The 25,265-nt window shown below is 38.7% G+C and overlaps 1 protein-coding gene across 1 annotated transcript in view; it reads right to left on the bottom strand.

Annotated features, from left to right (window-relative positions):
- HDX (highly divergent homeobox) overlaps positions 1 to 25,265 on the bottom strand; it is a 316,379-nt gene that overhangs the window by 149,776 nt on the left and 141,338 nt on the right. Inside the window, exon 5 of the mRNA XM_049766600.1 lies at positions 18,391 to 18,537. Within this exon, the coding sequence (XP_049622557.1) occupies positions 18,391 to 18,537 (147 nt within the window). The remainder of the gene's footprint in view (positions 1 to 18,390; positions 18,538 to 25,265) is intronic.

Below are 25,265 nucleotides of genomic sequence, written 5' to 3'. Positions count from 1 at the left end.
CGTTTTTGGCCTGATTTCATCCTGTGTGTGGCTCATCTGTGGAGGACTCGCCTTCCCTGGAGGAGAGCTTACATGCCCAGAAAGGGGAAGCCACTGAACTCTGCTGGAATGTGGATGCCAGCACCCCTATCTGCCTGTCTTCTGTGCTGTGCTCCATTTTCGGCCTGATTTCATCCTGTGTGTGGCTCATCTGCAGATGGCTCGCCTTCCCTGGAGCCTTCCCTGGATGTGAGTTTACAAGCCCAGAAAGGGTGGAGCTAGAGGAGCACGGCCGCTCCGCTTCGCTTCCCAGCCATTCACATCATTTGGCCAATGAATACAACCACAACACTTAGAAAAATCCCACAATACAAGTGTGACAATGGGGAAACAATGCAGGCCAGTGCCAGACATAGAGAATGACGATGGCAACTCTGATGACTTGAACATGACCAACCAAGTAGTCAGTCTCTCAGATAAGGAGTTTAGAGTTGCAATATGGAGGATGTTCAAAGAACTCAAAGAAAGTATAGAAGAGAACAATAATAAGAATCAAGAGAGGGCCTGGAGAGATAGCACAGTGGCGTTTGCCTTGCAAGCAGCCGATCCAGGACCAAAGGTGGTTGATTTGAATCCTGGTGTACCCATATGGTCCCCCGTGCCTGCCAGGAGCTATTTCTGAGCAGACAGCCAGGAGAAACCCCTGAGCACCACCGGGTGTGCCCCCCCCCCCAAAAAAAAGAGTCAAGAAAATATAAAGATAGAAATCAGAAAACTCCAAACTGAAATTTCAGGTCAAATAACAGGTCTGGGAAAACTGGCAAGCCTTTGGAGAAGCCAGGTCCCTGTTTGTGACATCAGGCAGGGAAAATCCACGAAACTACGCGTGCCCAGTGGGGCCCAACTGTGAAAAACTGTGAGTGCGACCTGTATATGTCTGTCTACAGTACTCTTGCGTGAAACTCTTGCGAGTGGGGCGAAAGAGGCTCCAGCAGAGCACAGCCGCACCGCTTCGCTACGCGGCCCTGCGCTCTTGCTAAGGAAAGAACACCATCGCAACAAGAAGGAAAAATCACACTAAGAACTGTGCTATATCACAGAAGAAAACATTTCTCTGCAAACTGTCTTCTCTGTTGCATGCTTGGGCTTAATATTTGATCCAGTGTGAGGCTTCATCCACGGAGGACTCCCCTCACTTAGAGGCAAGTCAGCCCATCCAGAAAGGGCGGAGCCAGAGGAGTGTGTTGCCTGCATCATATAGCCAATGAATACCACCACAACACGTAGAAAAACCAACAATACAGGTGTGACAATTGGGAAACAATGCAGGCCAGCATCAGACATAGAGAATGGAGAGGACAATTCTGATGACCAGATAATGACCAACCAACTAATCAACTTCTCAGATAAGGACTTTAGACTAGCAATATGGAAGATGCTCAAAGAACTCAAAGAAAACATGGATAGAGTTGAACAGAACACTAATAAGAACCAAGAAAATATGAAGACATAAATCACAAAACTCCAAACTGAAATAACATGTCAACTAACAGGCCTGAAAAAGTCAGTAAACGAAGTAAATGACAAAATGGATAAACTCTGGGACAGGGTATCAGAAGCTGAGAATAGACTTGGTGCTGTGGAAGATGAGATACATAACAATTCCATACAACAGGAGAGATTGGAAAAAATAACTTAAAGCAAATGAACAGAAAATGGAATAATTAGTCAAAGAATGGGAACAGATGAAAATAGAAGTCTATGATAAGATCAACAGAAACAACTTAAGAATCATTGGAGTCCCAGAGACCCAGGAAGAAAATTTCCAGGAAGAATCAACGGTCAAGAACATCATTAAAGAGAAACTCCCAGAGCTAAAGAACATATGTGATCAAATCCTGCATGCTCGAAGAGTACCAACCAAAAGAGACCCCAGAAAAACCACCCAAAGACACATCTTAGTAACAATGACAAATCCCACAGATAGAGACAGAATTCTGAAAACAGCAAGATCAAAAGGGGAAATCATGTTCAAGCAAGCTTCCCTGAGATTTACAGCAGACCTGTCACCAGAAACGCTCAATGCCAGAAAGCAGTGGTGGGATATTGTGACAAGACTGAATGAAATGAATGACTCGCCCAGAATACAATACCCAGCAAAACTCACTTTCCAGTTTGACGGAATAATACATGGTTTCACAGACAAAAATCAGCTCAGAAACTTTACAGATACAAAACCAGTCTTAACAGAAAAACTGAAAGACCTAAACTAAGACAAGACTATTCAAAAGACACACTGAATTTCGATATAAAGATGGCATTAAATACCAGGACAATTCTTTCTCTCAACGTCAATGGACTAAATGCACCAGTCAAGAGACACAGAGTGGTTAATGGATCAAAAAACTCAATCCAACCTTCTGCTGCCTACAAGAAACGCACCTGAATAGTTAGAACAAACATAAACTCAAAATAAAAGGCTGGAGAAAAATTATCCAAGCAAACAACACCCATAAAAAGCTGGAGTGGCCATACTAATATCAGATAATTCAAACTTTATACTCAGGAAGGTTGTAAGGGACAAAGATGGACATTTTATATTAATCAAGGGGTATGTAGAGCAGGAAGAAATCAGTCTCCTAAACATATATGCACCGAATGAGGGGCCAGAAAAATATTTAATACAACTGTTGACAAATCTGAAAAATAATATCAATAACAACAAAATAATTGTGGGGGGCCTTAACAAGGCTTTGTCAACACTGGATAGGTCAACCAGACTGACACCCAACAAGAATATACTAGACCTGAGGAGAGAAATGGAAGAAAGAGGCCTAGTGGATATATATATATATATATATATATATATATATATATATATATATATATATATGTAGGACACTCCATCCCCAGAAACCTGGGTACACATTCTTCTCCAATGTACATGAAACATTCTCCAGGATAGACTACATGCTGGCACATAAATCATACCTCCATAATATCAAGAGGATAGAAATTTTGCAGACTACCTTCGCTGACCACAAGGCTCTGAAATTATTTGTGAACTCCAAAGGGACTCAGAAGAAACACTTTAACACCTGGAAGTTAAACAGCCTCATACTCAATAACCAGTGGGTCCTAGATGAAATCAAGGAGGAAATCAATAAGTTCCTGCAAACAAATGACAATGAAGACACAAACTATCAGAACTTATGGGACACAGAAAAAGCAGTACTGAGAGGAAATTTTATAGCTTTGCAAGCACACATCAGGAAGGAAGAAGGAGCTTACCTGAGTTGCTTAATGACACAGCTAATAGAACTAAAAATGCTCAACAAAAGGACCCAAAAATAGGAATACAGAAGGAAATAACAAAGCTGAGAGCAGAAATTAATGAAGTGGAAACCCAAAAAACAATCCGAAAGATCACCGAAAGCAGAAGTTGGTTCTTTGAAAAAATAAACAAGATTGATAGACCACTGGCAAACCTAACAAAGAAAGTGAGATAAACTTGATAACTCGTATTAGGAATGAAAAGGGAGAGATCTCTACTGATATGACAGAGATTCAAAGAGTAATCAGAAACGACTTTGAAAAATTCTATGCCACTAAAAATGAGAACCTGGAAGAAATGGATGAATTCTTGGACTCTTATAATCTTCCACGGTTGAAGGAAGAGGATGTAGCATATCTAAACACCCCCATCACCATTGATGAAATTAAAACAGTAATCAAATGTCTGCCGAAAAACAAAAGTCCAGGTCCAGATGGATTCACTAATGAATTCTATCAAAGTTTCCAAGAGGAACTACTACCAATCCTGGCAAGACTCTTTCATGAATTTGAACAAACGGAAACACTTCCAAATAGCTTTTATGAAGCCAACATCACCTTGATACTAAAACCAGAGATGCTACAAAAAAAGAAAATTACATACCAATATCGTTGATGAATGCAGATGCAAAGATCCTCAACAAAATCCTGGCAAATAGGATTCAATACCTCGTTAAAAAGATCATCCACTATGACCAAGTAGGTTTCATCCCAGGAATGCAAGTATGGTTTAACATTCGTAAATTTATCAACATAATACACAACATCAATAACAAGAAAAATCAAAACCACATGATCATATCAATAGATGCAGAGAAAGCATTTGATAGGGTCCAACACCCATTCTTGATCAAAACTCTCAGCAAGATGGGAATGGAAGGAACCTTCCTCAATATAGTTAAGGCCATCTACCACAAGCCAATGGCAAATATTATCCTCAATGGAGAAAAACTAAAAGCCTTCCCTCTAAATTCTGGCACAAGACAAGGCTGTCCTCTCTCACCACTCCTATTCAACATAGCACTGGAAGTACTTGCTATAGCGATTAGGCAAGAAAAAGATATCAAGGGAATCCAGATAGGAAAGGAAGAAGTCAAGCTCTCATTGTTTGCAGATGACATGATACTCTACTTAGAAAACCCTAAAGACTCTACCAAAAACCTTCTAGAAACAATAGACTCATATAGCAAGGTGGCAGGCTACAAAATTAACACACAAAAATCAATGGCCTTTCTATACACCAATAGTAATAAGGATGAAATGGACATTGAGAAAACAACCCCAATTACAATAGTGCCACACAAACTCAAATATCTTGGAATCAACTTGACTAAATATGTGAAGGACCTATACAAAGAAGACTATAAAACTCTGCTCCAAGAAATAAGAGAGGACACACGGAAATGGAAATGCATACCCTGCTTATGGATTGGCAGGATTAACATCATCAAAATTGCAATACACCCCAAGGCATCATACAGATTTAATGCTATGCCTCTAAAGATACCCATGACAATCTTCAGAGAAGTGGATCAGGCACTTTTGAAATTCATTTGAAACAATAAACACCCTCGAATAGCTAAAGCAATCATTGGGAAAAAGAATATGGGAGGAATTACTTTTCCCAACTTTAAACTGTACTACAAAGCAATAGTTATCAAAACAGCATGATATTGGAATAAGGACAGGCCTTTCGATCAGTGGAATAGGCTTGAATACTCAGAAAATGTTCCCCAGACATACAATCACCTAATTTTAAAGGAGCAGGAAATCCTAAATGGAGCAGTGAAAGCCTCTTCAACAAGTGGTGTTGGCACAATTGGATAGCCACTTGCAAAAAATTGAACTTAGACCCCCAGCTAACATCATGTACAAAGGTAAAATCCAAATGAATTAAAGACCTCGATATGAGCCACCAAACCATAAGATATATAGAACAACACACAGGCAAAACACTCCAGGACATTACTGGCATCTTCAAGGAGGAAACTGCACTCTCCAAGCAAGTGAAAGTAGAGATTAACAGATGGGAATATATTAAGCTGAGAAGCTTCTGCACCTCAAAGGAAATAGTGCCCAGGATACAAGAACCACCCACTGAGTGGGAGAAACTATTCACCCAATACCCATCAGATAAGGGGCTAATCTCCAAATTATACAAGGCACTGACAGAACTTTACAAGAAAAAGACATCTAACCCCATCAAAAAAATGGGGAGAAGAAATGAACAGACACTTTGACAAAGAAGAAATACACATGGCCAAAAGACACATGAAAAAATACTTCACATCACTAATCATCAGGGAAATGCAAATCAAAACAACTATGAGGTACCACCTCACACCACAGAGAATGGCACACATCACAAAGAATGAGAATAAACAGTGTTGGCGGGGATGTAGAGAGAAAGGAACTCTTATGCACTGCTGGTGGGAATGCCGTCTAGTTCAACCTTTATGGAAAGCAATATCGAGATTCCTCCAAAAACTGGAAATCGAGCTCCCATACGACCCAGCTATACCACTCCTAGGAATATACCCTAGGAACACAAAAATACAATACAAAAACCCCTTCTTACACCTATATTCATTGCAGCGCTATTTACCATAGCAAGACTCTGAAAACAACCAAGATGCCCTTCAACAGACGAATTGCTAAAGAAACTGTGGTACATATACACAATGGAATATTATGCAGCTGTCAGGAGAGATGAAGTCATGAAATTTTCCTATACATGGATGTACACGTAATCTATTATGCTGAGTGAAATAAGTTAGAGAGAGAGAAAAACGCAGAATGGTCTCACTCAGCTATGGGTTTTAAGAAAAATGAAAGACATTCTTGTAATAATAATTTTCAGACACAAAAGAGAAAAGAGCTGGAAGTTCCAGCTCACCTCAGGAAGCTCACCACAAAGAGTGATGAGTTTAGTTAGAGAAATAACTACATTTTGAACTGTCCTAATAATGAGAATGTATGAGGGAAATGGAGAGCCTGTCTAGAGTACAGGCGGGGTCGGGTGGGGAGGAGGGAGATTTGGGACATTGGGGATGGGAATGTTTCACTGGTGATGGGTGGTGTTCTTTACATGACTGAAACCCAAACACAATCATGTATGTAATCAAGGTGCTTAAATAAAAAAAATGAATCTTCAAAAAAAAACAAACAAACAAATAACAGGTCTGAAAATCTCAGTAGATGAATTGAAGAAAAACATGGTTGCTCGGTTGCGCTAAGTTTATCACTGGCAATTTCTTTTTTTTTCTTTTCTTTTTTATTTAAACACATTGATTACATACATGATTGTGTTTGGGGTTCAGTCATCTAAAGAACACCCCCCATCACCAGTGCAACATTCCCATCACCAATGTCCCAAGTCTCCCTCCTCCCCACCCAACCACCGCCTGTACTCTAAACAGGCTCTCCATCTCCCTCATACATTCTCATTATTAGGACAGTTCAAAATGTAGTTATTTCTCTAACTAAACTCATCACTCTTTGTGGTGAGTTTCCTGAGGTGAGCTGGAATTTCCGGCTCTTTTCTCTTTTGTGTCTGAAAATTATTATTGCAAGAATGTCTTTCATTTTTCTTAAAACCCATAGATGAAGTGAGACCATTCTGTGTTTTTCTCTCTCTCTCTGATTTATTTCACTCAGCATAATAGATTCCGTGTACATCCATGTATAAGAAAGTTTCATGACTTCATCTCTCCTGACAGCTGCATAATATTCCATTGTCTATATGTACCACAGTTTCTTTAGCCATTCGTCTGTTGAAGGGCATCTTGGTTATTTCCAGAGTCTTGCTATGGTAAATAGTGCTGCAATGAATATAGGTGTAAGGAAGGTGTTTTTGTATTGTACTTTTGTGTTCCTAGGGTATATTCTTAGGAGTGGTAGAGATTATATAATCTCCTTGATGATATATACATGTATATATATACATGACCATATTTATTTACACTTTCCCAAATGGAGGGCTAGGGAGGATTTTATGGCTTTTAGCTACTGTGAATGATAATGTAATAAACATGGGTGCACTAATCTTTTTATACTATGAGTGTAATATTATGTGAATATTTAGAAAATAAATCTATGGATCATACAGTATTTATAATTTTTATTTTTGATGAATCTCTATGCTTTTGACTAAAATTGACATACTATTTTACATTCTCATAATCAGTGTATAAGAATTCCCTTTCTCCCCCCCCCCCAGGGACCCCCGTGCGCCGCCCAGAGAGGCTTGGGTGAGTCTGTTTCCTTGCGCGGCGTTCCCCCCCCCCGTACCCCCGCGCGCCACCCAGAGAGGCTTGGGTGAGTCTCTGTTTCCTTGCGTGGCGTCCCCCCCAGGGACCCCCGCGCGCCGCCCAGAGAGGCTTGGGTGAGTCTCTGTTTCCTTGCGCGGCGTCCCCCCCCCAGGGACCCCCGCGCGCCGCCCAGAGAGGCTTGGGTGAGTCTCTGTTTCATTGCACGGCGTCCCCCCCAGGGACCCCCGTGCACCGCCCAGAGAGGCTTGGATGAGTCTCTGTTTCCTTGCGCGGCGTCCCCCCCCAGGGACCCCCGAGTGCCACCCAGAGAGGCTCGAGTGAGTCCCTTCCTCCGGGTGGGCGCCTGGAAATGCAAGTTGAGTGACCCGAATAGACGGGGGAGATAGGGCCAGCCATCTGGACTCTCAGGTGACCTAGAGCAGTCCACCCCCTTGGGCCCTGGAGCGGACCAGGGACTCCCCAAGGGCGAGGGCAGAGCCTGAAGGGTTGGACTGAGGGAACCCCTTCAGGGAGGCTTGGTGGGGGCAAAGCTCCATTGACTCCCAGAGAAAGGAGGGGGGATTGAGAACTAGGCTCAACAGCGCCAGCAACCATTGTGGCCAGGAGTGGAACTGCACCGCTGACAGAAATAAGGAGTAGAAAAGCAACAATACCCATTGCAGGAAGAACGAACTCTAGGTAGCAAAGGGGAGGAGAAAGAGCTAGGTTCAATAAGCTCACCCAACAGCACCCTCTAGAAACACCTTCAGGAATGGGAACAAGCAGGCCGAAAATAGAAGCCACAGCACTCCAAAACACACCATTAAATACAAAGAATTATGCGTAAATCATGGAGATCCCTAATAACTGGAGACAACATGACAAACCCTATCAAGTTTCCAAGTCCAACAAAACGCACAGATCCATGGGAAGAAGACCTAAAAGCTGTCATGAGGAAGGAAATGCAAGAATTACTAAAAGAAATGAAAGAAACCCTAGCAACCGAGTATAAGAAATCCATGGATGAACGAATCAGCCAACTTAAAGAAGAAATGTCAAAGAACATGAGAGATTCCATACAAAACGAAGTGAAGGACTTAAAAGACAAAGTAACAAACCTTACGAGCAGAAACACAGAGTTGGAGAAGCATATCGAAGAACACGAAGGAAAACTACAATCAAAAAATGATCAAGAAACCAACAAAGAAATAAAAGGCAAAGCACTGGAAGGAAAAATGTAATATCTAATGAACAAGGACAAAAAAAACAATCTAAGAATTGTGGGTATGCCAGAAGGGGAGGAAATAGGGAAGGGGGAAGAACAGGTAGTCAGGGAGATAATAACAGAGAACTACCTCACCCTCTGGAAAGACACTTCAGGACAAATCCAGGAAGTCAAGAGAGTCCCTAATAAAATAGACCCTAATAAGCCAACACCAAGACACATCATAATCCTAATGGCAAAAAAACAAAGAGAAAGACGAACTCATGAAAGCAATAAGGGAGAAAAAAAACCTCAAGTACAAAGGAAAGGACATAAGAATCAAACCGGATCTCTCATTTGAAATAATTCAAGCAAGAAGACAGTGGAATGACATATTTAAACGACTGAATGAAAGAAATTTCCAACTCAGGGTCCAATACCCAGCAAAACTATCATTCATATGGGAGGGCAGACTAAAAACATTCTCAAACATGAATGAACGTGAACTATTTGTGCAAACTACGCCGATCCTAAGCGACTTACTCAGAGACGAATTACACAATCCAAACCCCCGATTGTAACAACAATCACTCCACACAATACAACTGCACAACAGTCCTCTCTATCAATAATTTCCCTAAATGTTAACGGACTAAACTCTCCAATTAAAAGACACATAGTAGAGAACTCGGTGAGGAAAAATAAACCGGACTTCTGCTGTCTGCAAGAAACACACCTACAGTTACAGGATAAGCACAGGCTTAGAATAAAAGGATGGAAAGTAATTATTCAGGCCAATGGAAAACAAAAAAGAGCAGGGACAGCCATTCTTATATCAGACCAAATTGTATTCAACCTCAAGAAAGTGATCAGAGACAAAGAGGGTCACTACTTACTGATCAGGGGAACATTAGATCAAGAAACACTAACCCTGGTCAATATCTATGCACCTAATATAGAGCCAGCAAAATATGTGAGGCAACTACTGGCAAACCTGGAGAAACACATGAAGGGAAATGTGATAATAGTAGGGGATGTCAATACTCCAGTATCACCACTGGACAGATCCACCAAACAGACAAATAGCAAAGAAATAAGAGCTCTAAATAAAAAATTAGAAGATTTAGGGCTAATAGACTTATATAGAGCCCTCCATCCCCAGAAAGCAGAATACACATTCTTCTCAAACCCACATGGAACCTTCTTCAGAATAGACCATGTCTTAGGATACAAAGCCAACCTATATAAGACCACAAAGGTAAGGATCATAAGAAGTACCCTTTCAGATCACTATGCAACAGAGGATAAAATTGATGTCAAGAAGAAGCAATGGAGAAAAACTAATACCTAGATATTAAACAACATGCTGCTCAACAACAGCTGGATCAAAGAACAACTCAAGGAAGAAATAAAAATATTCCTTGAGACAAATGACAATGAAGAGACAACATGTCAAAATTTATGGGTCACAGCAAAAGCAGTAATTAGGGGGAAACTCATAGCAATACAGGCCTATGTCAAGAAACAGGAAAATAACAAAACCAACAGTTTAAAAGACCACCTCAAAGAACTGGAACAACAGCAACAGAGAAATCCAACCACAACCAGAAGGCAAGAAATAATAAAAACCAGAGCAGAAATAAACAACATCGAAACTAAGAAAACAATACAAAAAATCAATGAGACTAGGAGTTGGTTTTTCGAAAAAATAAACAAGATAGACAAACCATTGGCAAAACTCACCAAGAAAAAGAGGGAAAATACCCAAATCAATAGGATCACAAATGAAAGGGGAGAGATTACAACAGAACCCCAAGAAATACAACATATCATGAGATCATATTATGAACAACTATACTCAACTAGGCTAGAGAACCCAGTAGAAATCGACAGATTCTTGGACAAACACCCTCTTCCAAGACTGGAAAAGGAAGAGCTAGAAAGCCTACACAGACCAATCACCTCAGAGGAATTGAAGATGTAATTAAAAAACTCCCTAAGAACAAAAGCCCAGGCCCAGATGCATTTACAGGTGAATTCTATCAAACATTTCAAGGACGTACTACCACTTTTCCATAGGCTTTTCCAAACCATAGAAAAAACAGGAATCCTCCACAACTACTTTTATGAGGCTACTATCACACTCATTCCCAAAAAGGAAAAGACACCAACAATGAAGAAAACTACAGACCAATCTCACTAATGAACATAGATGCAAAGATACTTAACAAAATCTTAGCAAACCGAATCCAACACTTCATCAAAAAGATCATACATCACGACCAAGTGGGATTCATAACAGGAATGCAAGGTTGGTTCAACATACGCAAATCAATCAATTTGATACATCACATGAACAACATGAAAGACAAAAACCACATGATCATATCAATCGATGCAGAGAAGGCGTTTGACAAAATCCAACATCCTTTCATGTTAAAGATACTCAGCAAAATAGGGTTAGAAGGAACCTTCCTCAAGATAGTTACAGCTGTATATGAATAGCCTACAGCCAACATTATACTTAATGGCGAGAAACTAGAAACATTCCCACTAAGATCAGGAACTAGACAAGGCTGTCCACACTCTCCAATCTTATTCAATATAACCTTAGAAGTCCTAGCAATAGTAATCCGACAAGAGAAGGGAATCAAAGGAATTCAAGTAGGGAAAGAGGAACACAAGCTATCTCTATTTGCCGACGATATGATGATATACATCAAAAACCCTAAAGAGTCCACAGTAAAACTCCTAGAAACAATTAACCAATACAGCAAAGTGGCTGGATACAAAGTCAATACACAAAAGACAGTAGCGTTTCTATATACAAACAAAGAAGTTGAGGAGAGAGAGATTAAAAATACAATTCCATTTAAGATAGTATCAAAAAATATCAAGTATCTAGGAATCAACCTTACAAGAGAAGTGAATGACCTGTACCAGGGAAACTTCAAAACACTCCAGAAAGAAATTGAAGACAATCTAAAGAAATGAAAGAACATCCCATGCTCATGGATAGGTAGAATTAACATAGCCAAATGACTATCCTACCCAAACTTCTATATACATTCAATGCAATCCCTATCCAAATCCAGACACAATTCTTTAAAGAAATAGTACAATCAATCACAAAATTCATCTGGAACCACAAAAGAGCCAGGATAGCCAAACACATACTGAAAAACAAGAAGCTGGGTGGAATTTCCTTACCTAACTTGAAACTATACTATAAAGCCATAGTAATCAAAACAGCATGGTACTGGAACAGAGACAGGACCTCAGACCAGTGGGTCAGAAGAGAATTTCCAGACATAAACCCCCAGATATACAGCCAACTAATATTTGATAAAAGAGGCAAGAATCTGAAATGGAACAAAGAAACCTATTCAACAAATGGTGTTGGTACAACTGGAAAACCACATGTACGAAAGTGAAAATCGACCCATATCTCACTCCTTATACAAAAGTCAACTCTAAATGGATCAAAGACCTTGAAATCAGACCCTAATCTATAAAGTTTATCGAGAATAAAATAGGCAGAACACTAGAAGACCTATATATCAAAAAGGTCTTCGAGAATGGAGCACCAATGGCAAGAACCTTAGCAGCAAACATAAACAAATGGGACTACATCAAACTAAAAAGCTTCTGCATGGCAAAAGAAACCTTACTTAATGCAAAAAGACAGTTAACAGAATGGGAAAAAATTTTTTCACTAGACATATCAGATAAAGGGCTGATATCTAGAACTTACAAAGCACTCAGAAAACTGAGTCCCTCAAAACCAAGCAAAGCCATAAAAAATGGGGAGAAGAAATGAATAGACACTTCTCTGAGGAAGACAGAAGGATGGCCAACAAACACATGAAAACATGCTCATCTTCACTCATCATCATAGAGATCCAAATCAAGACAACAATGAGATACCACCTTACACCAGTGAGGATGGCTCACATCAAAAATACTGAGAACAATCTTTGTTGGCGGGGATGCGGTATGAAGGGAACCCTCATCCACTGCTGGTGGGAATGCCCCCTAGTCCAACACCTATGGAGAACAGTCCGGAGAGTGCTCAAAGAACTCAGAATTGAGCTCCCTTTTGACCCAGCAATTGCACTCCTAGGTATATACCTCCAAGTTGGAAGAACATTCATTCCAAAATACGTGTGCACCCCACTATTTATCGCAGCACTCAGTATAATAGCCAAATCTTGGAACCAACCGCGATGTCCAACAACAGATGAATGGATCATTAAGATGTGGTATCTATACACAATGGAATATTACATGGCAGTCAGAAACGATACAATCACAGATTTTGCAGCAACGTGGATGGACCTAGATCATGTTATGTTAAACGAAGTAAGTCAGAAGACAAAAGATAAACACAGAATGGTAGCACTATTCTGAAGCACATAGAACATACATCTCAATCACAACTAATACTTAACAATCAAATAACAGGGTCTAACATGGTAGAAACCCAAACACTGTAATAGTCAACATATACTTGGGAACAGTGCCCAAAATACATGAAAAAGGAACAACGCAAACTCTTGACTACACATTATACCACAAAGAAAATAGCAACACCAGAACAGCAGCATAGAGAGAACAGGTACGTAATCAACCTTCTACAATAATGGCCCACAATAATCCTGTAGAGATCGTATACAGGAACACAGGTAAAGAATACCACGGCAAACCACTGACTCCAATGGAAACATCCCATACCACTACGTATTAATGCCTCTATCTTACTATATTTAAAATAACCTCTCAGGTTTTCTGTCCACATGCGTTCTTGGATACAAAGGGCAGACAAGCTAAGATGACAGCTCGGGATACCACGCGAGATACCATACCTAGTTTGCACTACGAGATGGCCCCGAGAAAACTCTTTAACATACACTTTATCTCTAGGTTTACCTTCTTTTAGGGATTGAAGCACATGACCAGTCAGACCACCGAAGAAGTAACAGCGACGTACAGACTCAAACTACATGCTCTATTCATTGAACACATTCAAGCAAAATAGCATTCCCTTGCTATTCTCTCCTTTCTTCTCACCACTTTCATTTTTATTTTTTTCTTTTCTATGCTTTTCTTTCCTTTCTATTCTTTCTCTTCTCCCTTTCTTTCTAATGTATTTTTCTCTTTTCTCCCTTCCTATCCCTTCCATACACCTTACCCTTTCCCCCCTCTGGAAATCCAACTATCCCTCCACCCCTCAATCTCATCCAGACCTCCAACTATATTAAAACTCTTCACCCTCAGTCCTTAATCTATTAGGAAACAATATCGACCTCCTACCCCAACGAACCAGTACCCAGCACCCAAGAGAAGGGACACCCAGTCAAACCCACACCTCGTCCCCGGCAAGAAAAGACAGCCAACTCCCCTGCGGACTCATGCTGCAAGGCCCTCCCTACCAACTCCCCCTAACGTGGACTGATTCTTGAAACCGGACCTAGGTCCAAAAGTATCCCCAATGCAAGAACTCTTCCAAGACCTCCCTGCCGCAAATTTTTACCAATCTGAAGAAGGTCAGGGGGTGTGATAGGAAGATGCCTGGGAACCCACACACCACAAGAAAAACCCAAAGACAATGGGAAAAACTGTACTTCCAACATAGGCATAAGACCTGTAATACACCACCTCTTTACCTGCTCTCCCCCAAATGTAAGGTAGTCTTTTGCACCACTTTGGTCCTTTAAAAATTTTGCTACCTCATTTTATTTCTTTTTTTTCTCTTAAATTTATTTATTTTTTTTAAATGTTTGTCCTACATATACATTTGTGAGCACATACATTTTTATTTCTTTTTTTTTTATCGTTTTTGGGTATGTGACCTGTTTCTGTTATCCCCTCTGTCCACCCCCAAATACACCAACAATATAATGTAGCACCACTTCCCCCTGCAAAGGCACACTAATAAAGGGGAAATCTTACGTATAAAAAAAGAGCTCTTATCTACTAGAGATAGGAACTCATAGTTGTTTACAATACAGGGATATCTCCTACCTTGAAAATATGTCATGTGGAATCAACTTAGACCTCAGGTGATTAGATACCATTCATCCAGCCTTGAACCCTGGATCCCAGACATAGAAACGGCACAGCTCTTCACAACAGCTGCAGGAAACAAACTCCATCCGGGACAGCCTTGATACTGCGGGGTCAACAACAAGGGCCAGCTCTAATATGATATCCTGACAACGAGGAAAATGTGAACAACTTGACCTTAGAGCAGATTAGCCTACCTTACCAGCTAACGACAAGACAAAACCGGAAGACTTGGCACCCTTTGGTAGGTCCAAAAGCCAAGATCGTGATTTACAGATGACTGGCTGCTAGAACCACGACCAGACTGTATACATCTTGGGACCAATAAAAAAGCCCTAGTTTAGGGTTTGAACTATGACCTGCACAATAATCATGATCCCCTGTCCCAAAGGTCTGGCAGAGACAATTGTAATGGAATGGGGCTTCTGGAAGCACAAAGAAAGTTGCTATCCTAGGTGCCATCCTAGGTTCAGTGCAAAGACCAAGATCACCAACCACAGAAGATGGATTAAAACGACACTGAGGTAACAGAACCTCTAGAACCACAAAGACTGACTTCATCATAAGTCCCACCTCAGGATCTGTGCAGATACTGAGACCTCTAAACACAAAGTCTGATTGTATCACCCTGGACAGAGCAGAAGTCTTCCACACACCAAAAAAAACACCACCGGGAGAGTAAATGATCCTGAGCAAAGTCTAGAGCTGATCCCATGACAATATACTCCAAGGACGGAGAAACCCCATATTTCTTAGGCCAAGTGAATTCCTTTTCGAATGACCCCAATATTTACTGTGCCAGGGCAGGAGGGAAAAAACAAAAATATAAAAAAGCACAAAACCTTGGTTATATATATATATATATATATATATATATATATATTAACCTTCATTTATTATTGTTATTATTATTTTTATTTACCTATCTATTTTGGTGGATTTCTCTGTTTGGGTGTGATTATTGAAATTGTTGTCCCCAATTATACTTATTTTTTTCTCTTCCTTTCTTCTCTTTCGTTATGTGCTATGCCATCTTTCTTATTTCAAGACCATGGCGTGTTTTTTGTTTGTTTGTTTGTTTTTGTTTGTTTTTTGTTTGTTTTGTTTTGTTTTTCGTCTGTTTTTTGTGGTGCTTATCGATATAGCTGGAGTCCTCACTGGATATTTGACACTTTTTTTTGGTACTGGTGGAGTGTTTCACCTTCTTTTTCTCCTTCATCTCCCAAATCGATGATGAGAGCCTCTAGAAGGATTCCACCCATTTTTGGGGTATTAGACTCTTACCCCAGTTTATTTATCTTCTTATTTTCAGGCAAAACCACGCAACTTGAACTAGCTAGTCCTGCCTACAGTTAGAGGGGGAGATAAGTGAGGCATCAAGACCAAACTGGTGCAAGACTACTAAGTAGTGGGTTGGATACAGAGGGGACCACATATTCTAGCCGCCCTGGGAGTGAGGAAAGAGGAAATGGGAGGTAGGACAAAAACGGAGGTGTAAGGAGGACAATCTGGTGATGGGAATCCCCCCTGATTTTATGTAAATATGTACCTAAAATGTTATTGTCAACAATATGTAAGCCACTATGATCAAAATAAAAATTATATTAAAAAAAAGAATTCCTTTTCTTCCCCAATGCTTACTGTGCCTATGCAAAAAAAAATAATAATAAAAAAAGTGGGGGGAACGCCAAACTCTACCACTCCAGCACCCATACTTTTTCTTGTTTTGTTTTGATTTGTTAGCTTTTGACTTTATTTTCCTTCTCTTTTTTCTTCCACTTTTCTCTTTCTTTTTCACTCTTGTGGCTATTATTTAGAGATTCATATTTATTTTTATTTGCCGGTTCCATTTATTTTTCTTTTTTCTTCCATTTTTCTTTTCTTTTTTTTTCTCTCTCTTCTTTATTTTTTTGGTAGTTGTCACCAAATTTTTTTTCTCCCTTTTTTCTTATCCTTTTTATCTCTAATGACAGTGGAATGGATGCTCAATATACAACAAGCTGTAAAGTGGAGACCAGTTGCACTAGCAATCTGGGGGTAGAGGAGGGAGATATGGGATGCATACTGGGAACAGGGGCGGAGGGAGGACAGCACTGGTGGTGCGAATGCCACTCATTCATTGTCACGATGTACCATAAATGATGCAGTGAAAGATTTGTAATGCACTTTGGTCACAATAAAAATAAACAAAAAGAAATACATTATCTTCACATCGTTATTATTACGCATTTCTTGTCTTACAAAAGTTTATTTGAGAAAAAAATCAATTAACAAGGCAGACTTCAATCTAACAGATGGAGAAAATAATCCAAAAAATTTGAGAAAATTAATGATTTACAGGTGGGGCCAGAGAGATAGCATGAGGGTAAGGCATTTGCCTTGCATGCAGAAGGACGGTGGTTTGAATCCCGGCATCCCATACAGTCCCCCGAGCTTGCCAGGAGCAATTTCTCAGCATAGAGCCAGGAGTAACCACTGAGCGCTGCCGGGTGTGACCCAAAAATAAATAAATAAATAAATAAATAAACAAATAAATAAATAAATAAATAAATAAATAAAGATTTAAAGGAAGAAGAAAACTTTACTGGCAAATAAAACAGATTGGATTATGGAGTTATTTTTCTTGAAGGGAATGATAGAAAGATTACCTAATATGTGCTGATCAAGTAATTCTTAATTAATTTTTTTAAATCATTGTGACTTACAAAGTTACTCATATATAAATTTAGACGTGATGTTTCAACAACAATCCAACCACCAGAGCCAACATACCTCCAAAAGTGTTCCCAGAATTCATTTCATACACCACCCAACCCCAGCCTGCCATCATAGCAGGTATCTTATTAAATTTAGTTGTAGAAATTTGGGTCTCATTATTTCATTGTTATTGACTTTGTGGTATAGATATTTAGTTATGTCCTTTCTTAACACTACCAAAACACCTGAGCCTTCTTTTTTTTTTTTTTTTTTTTTTTTTTTGGTTTTTAGGCCACACCCGGCATTGCTCAGGGGTTACTCCTGGCTGTCTGCTCAGAAATAGCTCCTGGCAGGCACAGGGGACCATATGGGACACCAGGATTCGAACCAACCACCTTAGGTCCTGGATTAGCTGCTTGCAAGGCAAACACCGCTGTGCTATCTCTCTGGGCCCACTGAGCCTTCTTGAACCATGATTCGCTTTATCTTTTTTATTATTATATCCACTAGTATTGGTGTCAAATAGTTATAGATTTGATGGTTTTATTTCCAAAATAGCAAATTATGTTGCACATATTTAAAAGGTTTACTTGCAACTTGTATATCTTGTATGAATAAATATTTCCCCAAAAAGCATTGCCTATTTTTGTACTGTAATTTTTGTTTTCTACTACTGAGGTACAAATGCTCTTTATATGCTCTGGATATATTTTTTTCAGATATATGATTTATATATTTTACTCTCTATGTGAGGCTTATCTTTTGCACTGTAGTGATGGTATTGTTTCCAAGAAACTCATAAAAATTATTTTTAAAAAGTTTATGAAAGTTAGCAACCAAAGCATAATTTTTATGTCTTACCCGAACTATTTCACAGTCAACATTTAATTCAGCTGCAACAGCTTCAATTTTCTCTCTACAAACAGAGCCAAGGCTTGTCATACCATTATCCCAGTACTTCTTAAGGGTAGCTAAGTCTTGGTCACTGAACTGAGTTCGGTCTTGTAGCTGTAAAACATATTTAAAAATAGAGTGATAATAAAATAAAGGGATAAAATAGAGAGGATCATCAAATAATATGTCATAATCTATTTCACACATATTATAGAAGCTAAATTAATGTCATAATTCTTACTCTTCAACCCCAGTATGAACACCCAGTACCAAATACGGTTCCCTTAATACTGCCAAGATTCACTCTTGCAAACATTGCCAGGAAAAGCCCCTGAGAATTTTGGGGTGTGCCCTGTTCCAAAAACAATTCATTATTATTTTTTCCTTAATTTTGTAATAGACTTTTCCTTGTGCCTTGTACTTGTTTCTGTAACTTGAAATGTATTAGATAAAAACTTTTGATGATTCTATTAGCTGTGTCTTATTTGATTGCTTTAACTGAAAATAGTTTATATCACAGAAATACAAATCAAATCAAAGATGGCTTTTTAAAAAATAAAAAGATCGACAAATATTATGCTAGACGCTCTAAATTTAAAAAGAGCTTTAGAGCACCACTTATTTCAACTACAACTGTGTCTGCTGCTGCCTGTTGACCATTGTGTGTCAGTATGTATGTGTATATATGTATATATATATAAATATACATACATATAAAATATACATATAAAATTATAACCACTGACATATTTGTATATTATACTAGTGACAGGATTGTTTCAGCTATTATTACTGATATAAAAAATTAAGAACTGATTTATTTGGAAATAAAACAATGTATATTAAATATTTCAAATAAAGTATTGGAAGTATAAGTAGATCCTTTTTACACAGATATCCGCGTACTAAATCAAAGCCTATAATTTGGGGGAAATAATTTAATATTTTTGTATAATACATATTCTTTAATATCTATTTAATTTTAAATTTTGAGATTATTTTACTTTATATGATTTTAAAAAATAATATAGATAATGTGGAAGAGGATGGAAGAAAGCACCTCAAAAAAAGAGGACATCGGTGGTGTTGAAAATGTGCACTGGTGAAGGTAGATTACAAAAATTCTATCATGAACAACTTTGTAACTGTGAAAGAACAACTATATTATAAACAACCTTGTAAAGCATGTTGTTTAAATAAAGTAAATTTTAAAGTAACTCTACAAAGAAAGGTATAATAATAAATGCAGTATTTGCTTCAATAAAAAATATAGAAAGATCCCATGTCAGAATAGACTTACAAATCTCTCCCAATGGTGTTGTCTTACATAATGATAGCACAGTCCCACAATTTTTATGACAAACCTCAGTACCTCTCCAAGATTGAACTCCTTAAGGCATTGTATTTAATGGACTATTGGATACCTATACTACATGTATATATAGCTTGTTAAAAGTTTAATAAAATATTTAGAACTAAGTTCACATAACCTTCAAATATGACCAATAAAATATTCTCAGGCTCTTTTAAAAAGTTTAGAAAAACTAAATTTTTCCAAACACATTTTATAAGGCCAAACCTATTATGTTATATAAGGACAGATTGTCTACAAAAAAAAGTGTGGCCACTACACTTCACTCTGCGACCATGCACTTCTTATAGAAGGGACAAATATGATCATATTATACTAATGAAAAGATATGTACAACAAGAAGAAATCACACTCCTAAATATATATGCACCCAATGATGGACTGGCAAACTATTTAATACAACTGTTGACAAACCTTGAAAGAAGATATCAATAGCAATACAATAATAGTGGGAGATCACAACATTGCCCTGACACCCTTGGTAGGTCAACCAGGTTGAAACCCAACAAAATATATTAGCTCTGAAAAGAGAAATGGAAGAAAATGGACTTATATATAGTATATATAATATATGTAATATATATAATGTACATGACTCATGTACATTGGAGAAAAATGTGTATCCAGGTTTCTGGGAATGAATTGCCATATATACCAGGATACACATTTTTCTCCAATGTACATGAGTCATTCTCCAGGACAGACCACATGCTGACCCACAAAACATACTTCCATAAAGTCAAGAATATAGAAATAGTACAAACTACCTTTGCTGATAACCAGGCACTGAAACTAGATGTGAACTGCAAAGAAATACAGAAGAAAAACAGCTGAATACTAAACAGTTCACTACTGAACAACCAGTGGGTTAGAGATGAAATCAAAAAGGAAATCAAAACATTTCTGGAAATAAATGACAATGAAGACACAAATTGTCAGAATTTATGGGACACAAAAAAGCAGATTTGAAAGCACACATCAGAAAGAAAGAAGGGGCCTATATAAAAATCTAATGAAACAACTTTAAAACTAGAAAATAATCAACAAAAGGAACCAAAATACATGGGCAGAAGGAAATACCAAAGCTTAGATCAAAATAAATTAAATGGAAATCCTAAAAGCAATCCAAAGATCAAAGAAAGCAAAAGTTAGTTCTTTGAAAAAATAGAGAAGATTGATAAATCACACGGAAAACTCACAAAGAATGAGAGGGGGAAATATAATACACCAGACTAGGAATAAAAATGGGGAAGATCACCACAGACACTGCACAGATTCAAAGGCTAATCAGAGACTACTTTGAGAAACTGTGCCACAAAACATGAAAATCTGGAAGAAATGGGTAACTTCTTGGACTCTTCTAATCTTCCACGTTTAACCAGGATGATCTAGCATATCTAAAAAGGCCCATCACTACTGAGGAAATTAAAATGTGCAATTAAATTAAATTAAATTAAAATTAATTAAAATTAAATTAAATTAAAATGAGTCTTTCCAAGAACAAAAGCCCAGGCCCAGATGGAATCACTAATGAATTCTTTCAAACCTCTGAAAAGGAATTCTAGCAATCCTCTTCAGGCTCTTCCATGAAATTTAAGAATCAGGAACACTCGCAAATAGTTCTTATGAAGCTAACTTCAGCTTAATATCAAAACCAGACAATGATGTTACAAAAAAAATTACAGACCAATATCCCTGATGAACACAGATGCAAAGATCCTCAACAAAATTCTGGCAAATAAGATCCAATTCTTCATCAAGAGGGTCATACATGACCAATTAAGTTCTTTCCAGGAATGCAAGGATTGTTTAACATAAGCAAATCAATCAAAATAATACACCATATCAACAAAAAAAGAAATAAAAATTATATGATAATATCAATAGATGCGGGTATCCATTGATAAGGTCCAACACCCATTCTTGATAAAAGTCTCATGAATTGCGAATGGAAGAAACTTTTCTCAATATAGTTAAGGTCATCTACCACAAGGCAATGGCAAATATTATTCTCAGTGGAGATAAACTAAAAATATTTCCTGGCACCATAAAGAAAGACCTTGGGATTCTATATTGAACATATCTGGACCCTAAAGTTGGTCTTATGAGAATTTGCTTCAACAGTGAAGACACGCTGTATCTCTTAGGCCAAGGCAATTTCCTTTCTAATTTCCCCAATACTTACTGTGCCTATGAAAAAAATCACAAAGAAACAAAATATGCCAACAACAAAAAAACCCTTGCCACATCTGCTTTCATTTGGTTTTTTTTTCTTTTAAATTTATATTTATAGCTTCTAGAAGGTGCTCCAGCTGCTTTCTTTTTTAACATAACCATAGAACATGAATCATCTTGTTCTGACTCATATTTTTATGCCTTCCTAGAAATTGGGGGAGTGGTGGAGTTGATGATGCCAGGGGCAAAGCAGTCTCATTCGTATTGAGTGGAAACAAAAAATGATCAGACCTAAATACTCAACCCAAAATCAACAATAGATTCTGAATCCCTGAAAGTTTCCTCAGAGGCCTAGGGAGCCCTCCCCCAAAAAACTGCATTTTGAAGCTGCTAAGTGAGTACATTCTGGCTGCGAGGGTCGCTGTCCAATAAGCTGTGGTCTCTGGCCTGTGGAGGCTCTGCCCTGCTGTGCCTTTTTTCACTCTGAGGACTTCAGGAGAAACTTCTATGTCTGTCTGCCTGTGCCTGTGCATCTGAATCCCGAAAATTTTTCTCAGAGGCCTAAGGAGCGCACCCCAAAAAACTGCATTTTGAAGCTGCTGAGTGAGTACATTCTGGCTGTGGGGGTTGCTGTCCAATAAGCTGAGGTCTCTGGCATGTGGCGGCTCTGCCCTGCTGTGCCTTTGTTCACTCTGAGGACTGTCAACTAGAGGCAGCAGAAAAGCCGCGACTGCTTCACTTTGCTTCATGGCTGCACACTCCTTATAACCAATGAAACCCACCACAACACGCAGGAAAAACCACACTACAAGCGTGACAATGGGGAAACCTCGCTTGCAAACACCATCCACAGAGAATGAAGATGAAAGCTCAGATGAACTAATAAATTCCAACCACCTGATTAACCTTTCAGATAAGGAGATTAGAATAGAAATGTTGCAAGTCAGTCCCTGAAGAGGTTGACTGATGGAGGGATGGAGGATGAGGCCTTTCTCTTCCAGCTCGAGGCACGCATCTGCCACCCTGTCTAGCTGACGGTTCTGAGGTGAAACAGCTCACAGACAGTCAGGATTGTGTAAATATTAGCTTTATTTGGTGGACAAGACTAAAGTCCAAAGACTCAGCTTCAGTTCCAGCCAAAAAAGCCCCTTGCCTTCCACAGACCCTTGTTTTTATTCCCCAGAATCAACTACCACCCAATGGTGGGATCAGATACCAACCAATGGTGGAAGCAGAATCAGGTACTACCATAGGGTGGGGGCAGAATGCCAGGTCACACCCTAGGGTAGGGCACAATCACCAATCAGGTTAGGTGAGTAACATAGTAATCCCCTAAAATATTTACATACTCAACAAATAATATGGAATATGTTCTTAGAACTCAAAAAAAGCATAGATTGATCTGAAGAGAACACAAAGACAGAAATCAGAAAACTCCAAACTGAAATAACAGATCTGAAAAACACGGTTGCTCAACTGAAAATCTCAATGGATAGCCTCGCCAACAGGGTATCAGCAGCTGAGGAGAGAATTGGAGTACTGGAAGACGTAATGTAGAAAAACTCAACACAACAGAAGAAATTGCAAAAGAACAGTAAGACAAACGAACAGGCAATGGAAAAATTACTCAAGGCATGCGAACAGATGAAAATAGAAGTCTTTGATAAACTCAACAGAAACAACATGAGAATCATTGGAGTCCCAGAAACCCAGGTAGGAGATCTCCAGGAAGAATCAACTGTCAAAGACATCATCAAAGAGATACTCCCAGAGTCAAAGACTAACTGCAATCAAATCCTGCATGCCCGAAGAATACCAGCTAAAAGAGACCCAAAGAAAAACACCCCAAGACATACCCTCGTTACAATGACAAATCCCATAGATAGGGACAGAATACTGAAAGCAGCAAGATCAGAAAGAGAAATTACATTCAAAGGAGCATCCCTAAGACTTACAGCAAACATGTCACAAGAAACTCTCAAGGCCAGAAGACAGTGGTGGGATATTGTGACAAGACTGAATGAAATGAAAAAAAAAACTGAATGAAATGAATGCCTCACTGAGAATACTGCACCCACCCCGACTCACGTTCAGGTTTGAAGGAAGAATAGACAGCTTCATGGATAAACAACAGCTCAGAAACTTCACAGATGATAAAACAGCCTTAAAGGAGAAACTGACAGGTCTACTCTAAGACAAGAGAGACCAACAAACACAGCAAACTTATCTACAAAGATGACATTAAATCCTATGACAATAATCTCCCTCAATGTCAATGGACTGAATATACCAATTAAAAGACACAGAGTGGCAAAAATGGTTTAAAAAGATGAATCCAACCTTCTGCTGCCTACAAGAAACATATCTGAATAGTCAGAACAAACATAGACTCAAAATCAAAGGCTGGAGGAAAATCATCCAAGCAAACAACGCCCTCAAAAAAGCTGGGGTGGCCATATTATTATCTGATGACACAAACTTTAAACTCAGAAAAGTGGTAAGGGACAAAGATGGACACTATGTACTAATCAAGGGATATGAGCAACAGGAAAAAAATCAGACTAATAAACATATATGCACCCAATGAGAGACCAGCAATTATCTAATACAATTACTGAGAAATCTGAAAGAAGAAATCAATAATAACACAATCATTGTGGGAGACTTCAACACGGCCCTATCAAGACTTCATAGGTCAACCAGACTGAAACCCAACAAAAACATACTAACCCTGAAAAGAGTTATGGAAGAAAGAGGACTAGTAGATATATACAGGACACTCCATCCAAAAAACCTGGATACACATTCTTTTCCAATGTACATGGGTCATTCTCCAGAATAGACTACATGCTGACACATAAAACATACGTCCATAAAATCAAGAGTATAGAAATCTTGCAGGCTACCTTTGCTGACCACAAGGCTCTGAAATTAGATGTGAACTACAAAGCCACACAGAAGAAAAACTTTAACAATTGGAAATTAAACACCCTGCTACTAAACAACCAGTGGGTCCGAGATGAAATCAAAACTTTCCTGGAAACAAATGATAATGAAGACACAAACTGCCAGAATCTATGGGACAAAGCAAAACCGGTCCTGAGAGGAAAATTTATAGCTCTACAAGCACACATCAGGAAGGAAGAAGGAGCATACTGAATAACTTAATGACGCAGCTCAAAAAATTAGAAAATGACCAAAAAAAGAAACCAAAAATAGACAGAAGGAAATAACAAAGATGAAAGCAGAACTCAATGAAGTGGAAAACCAAAAAGCAATCTGAAAGATCAAAGAA

Source organism: Suncus etruscus, chromosome X (assembly GCF_024139225.1).
Source record: "Suncus etruscus isolate mSunEtr1 chromosome X, mSunEtr1.pri.cur, whole genome shotgun sequence".
Taxonomy (NCBI): domain Eukaryota; kingdom Metazoa; phylum Chordata; class Mammalia; order Eulipotyphla; family Soricidae; genus Suncus; species Suncus etruscus.
Note: the sequence above shows the minus strand (reverse complement) of the source record. Positions and strands in the feature narration are given on the sequence as shown.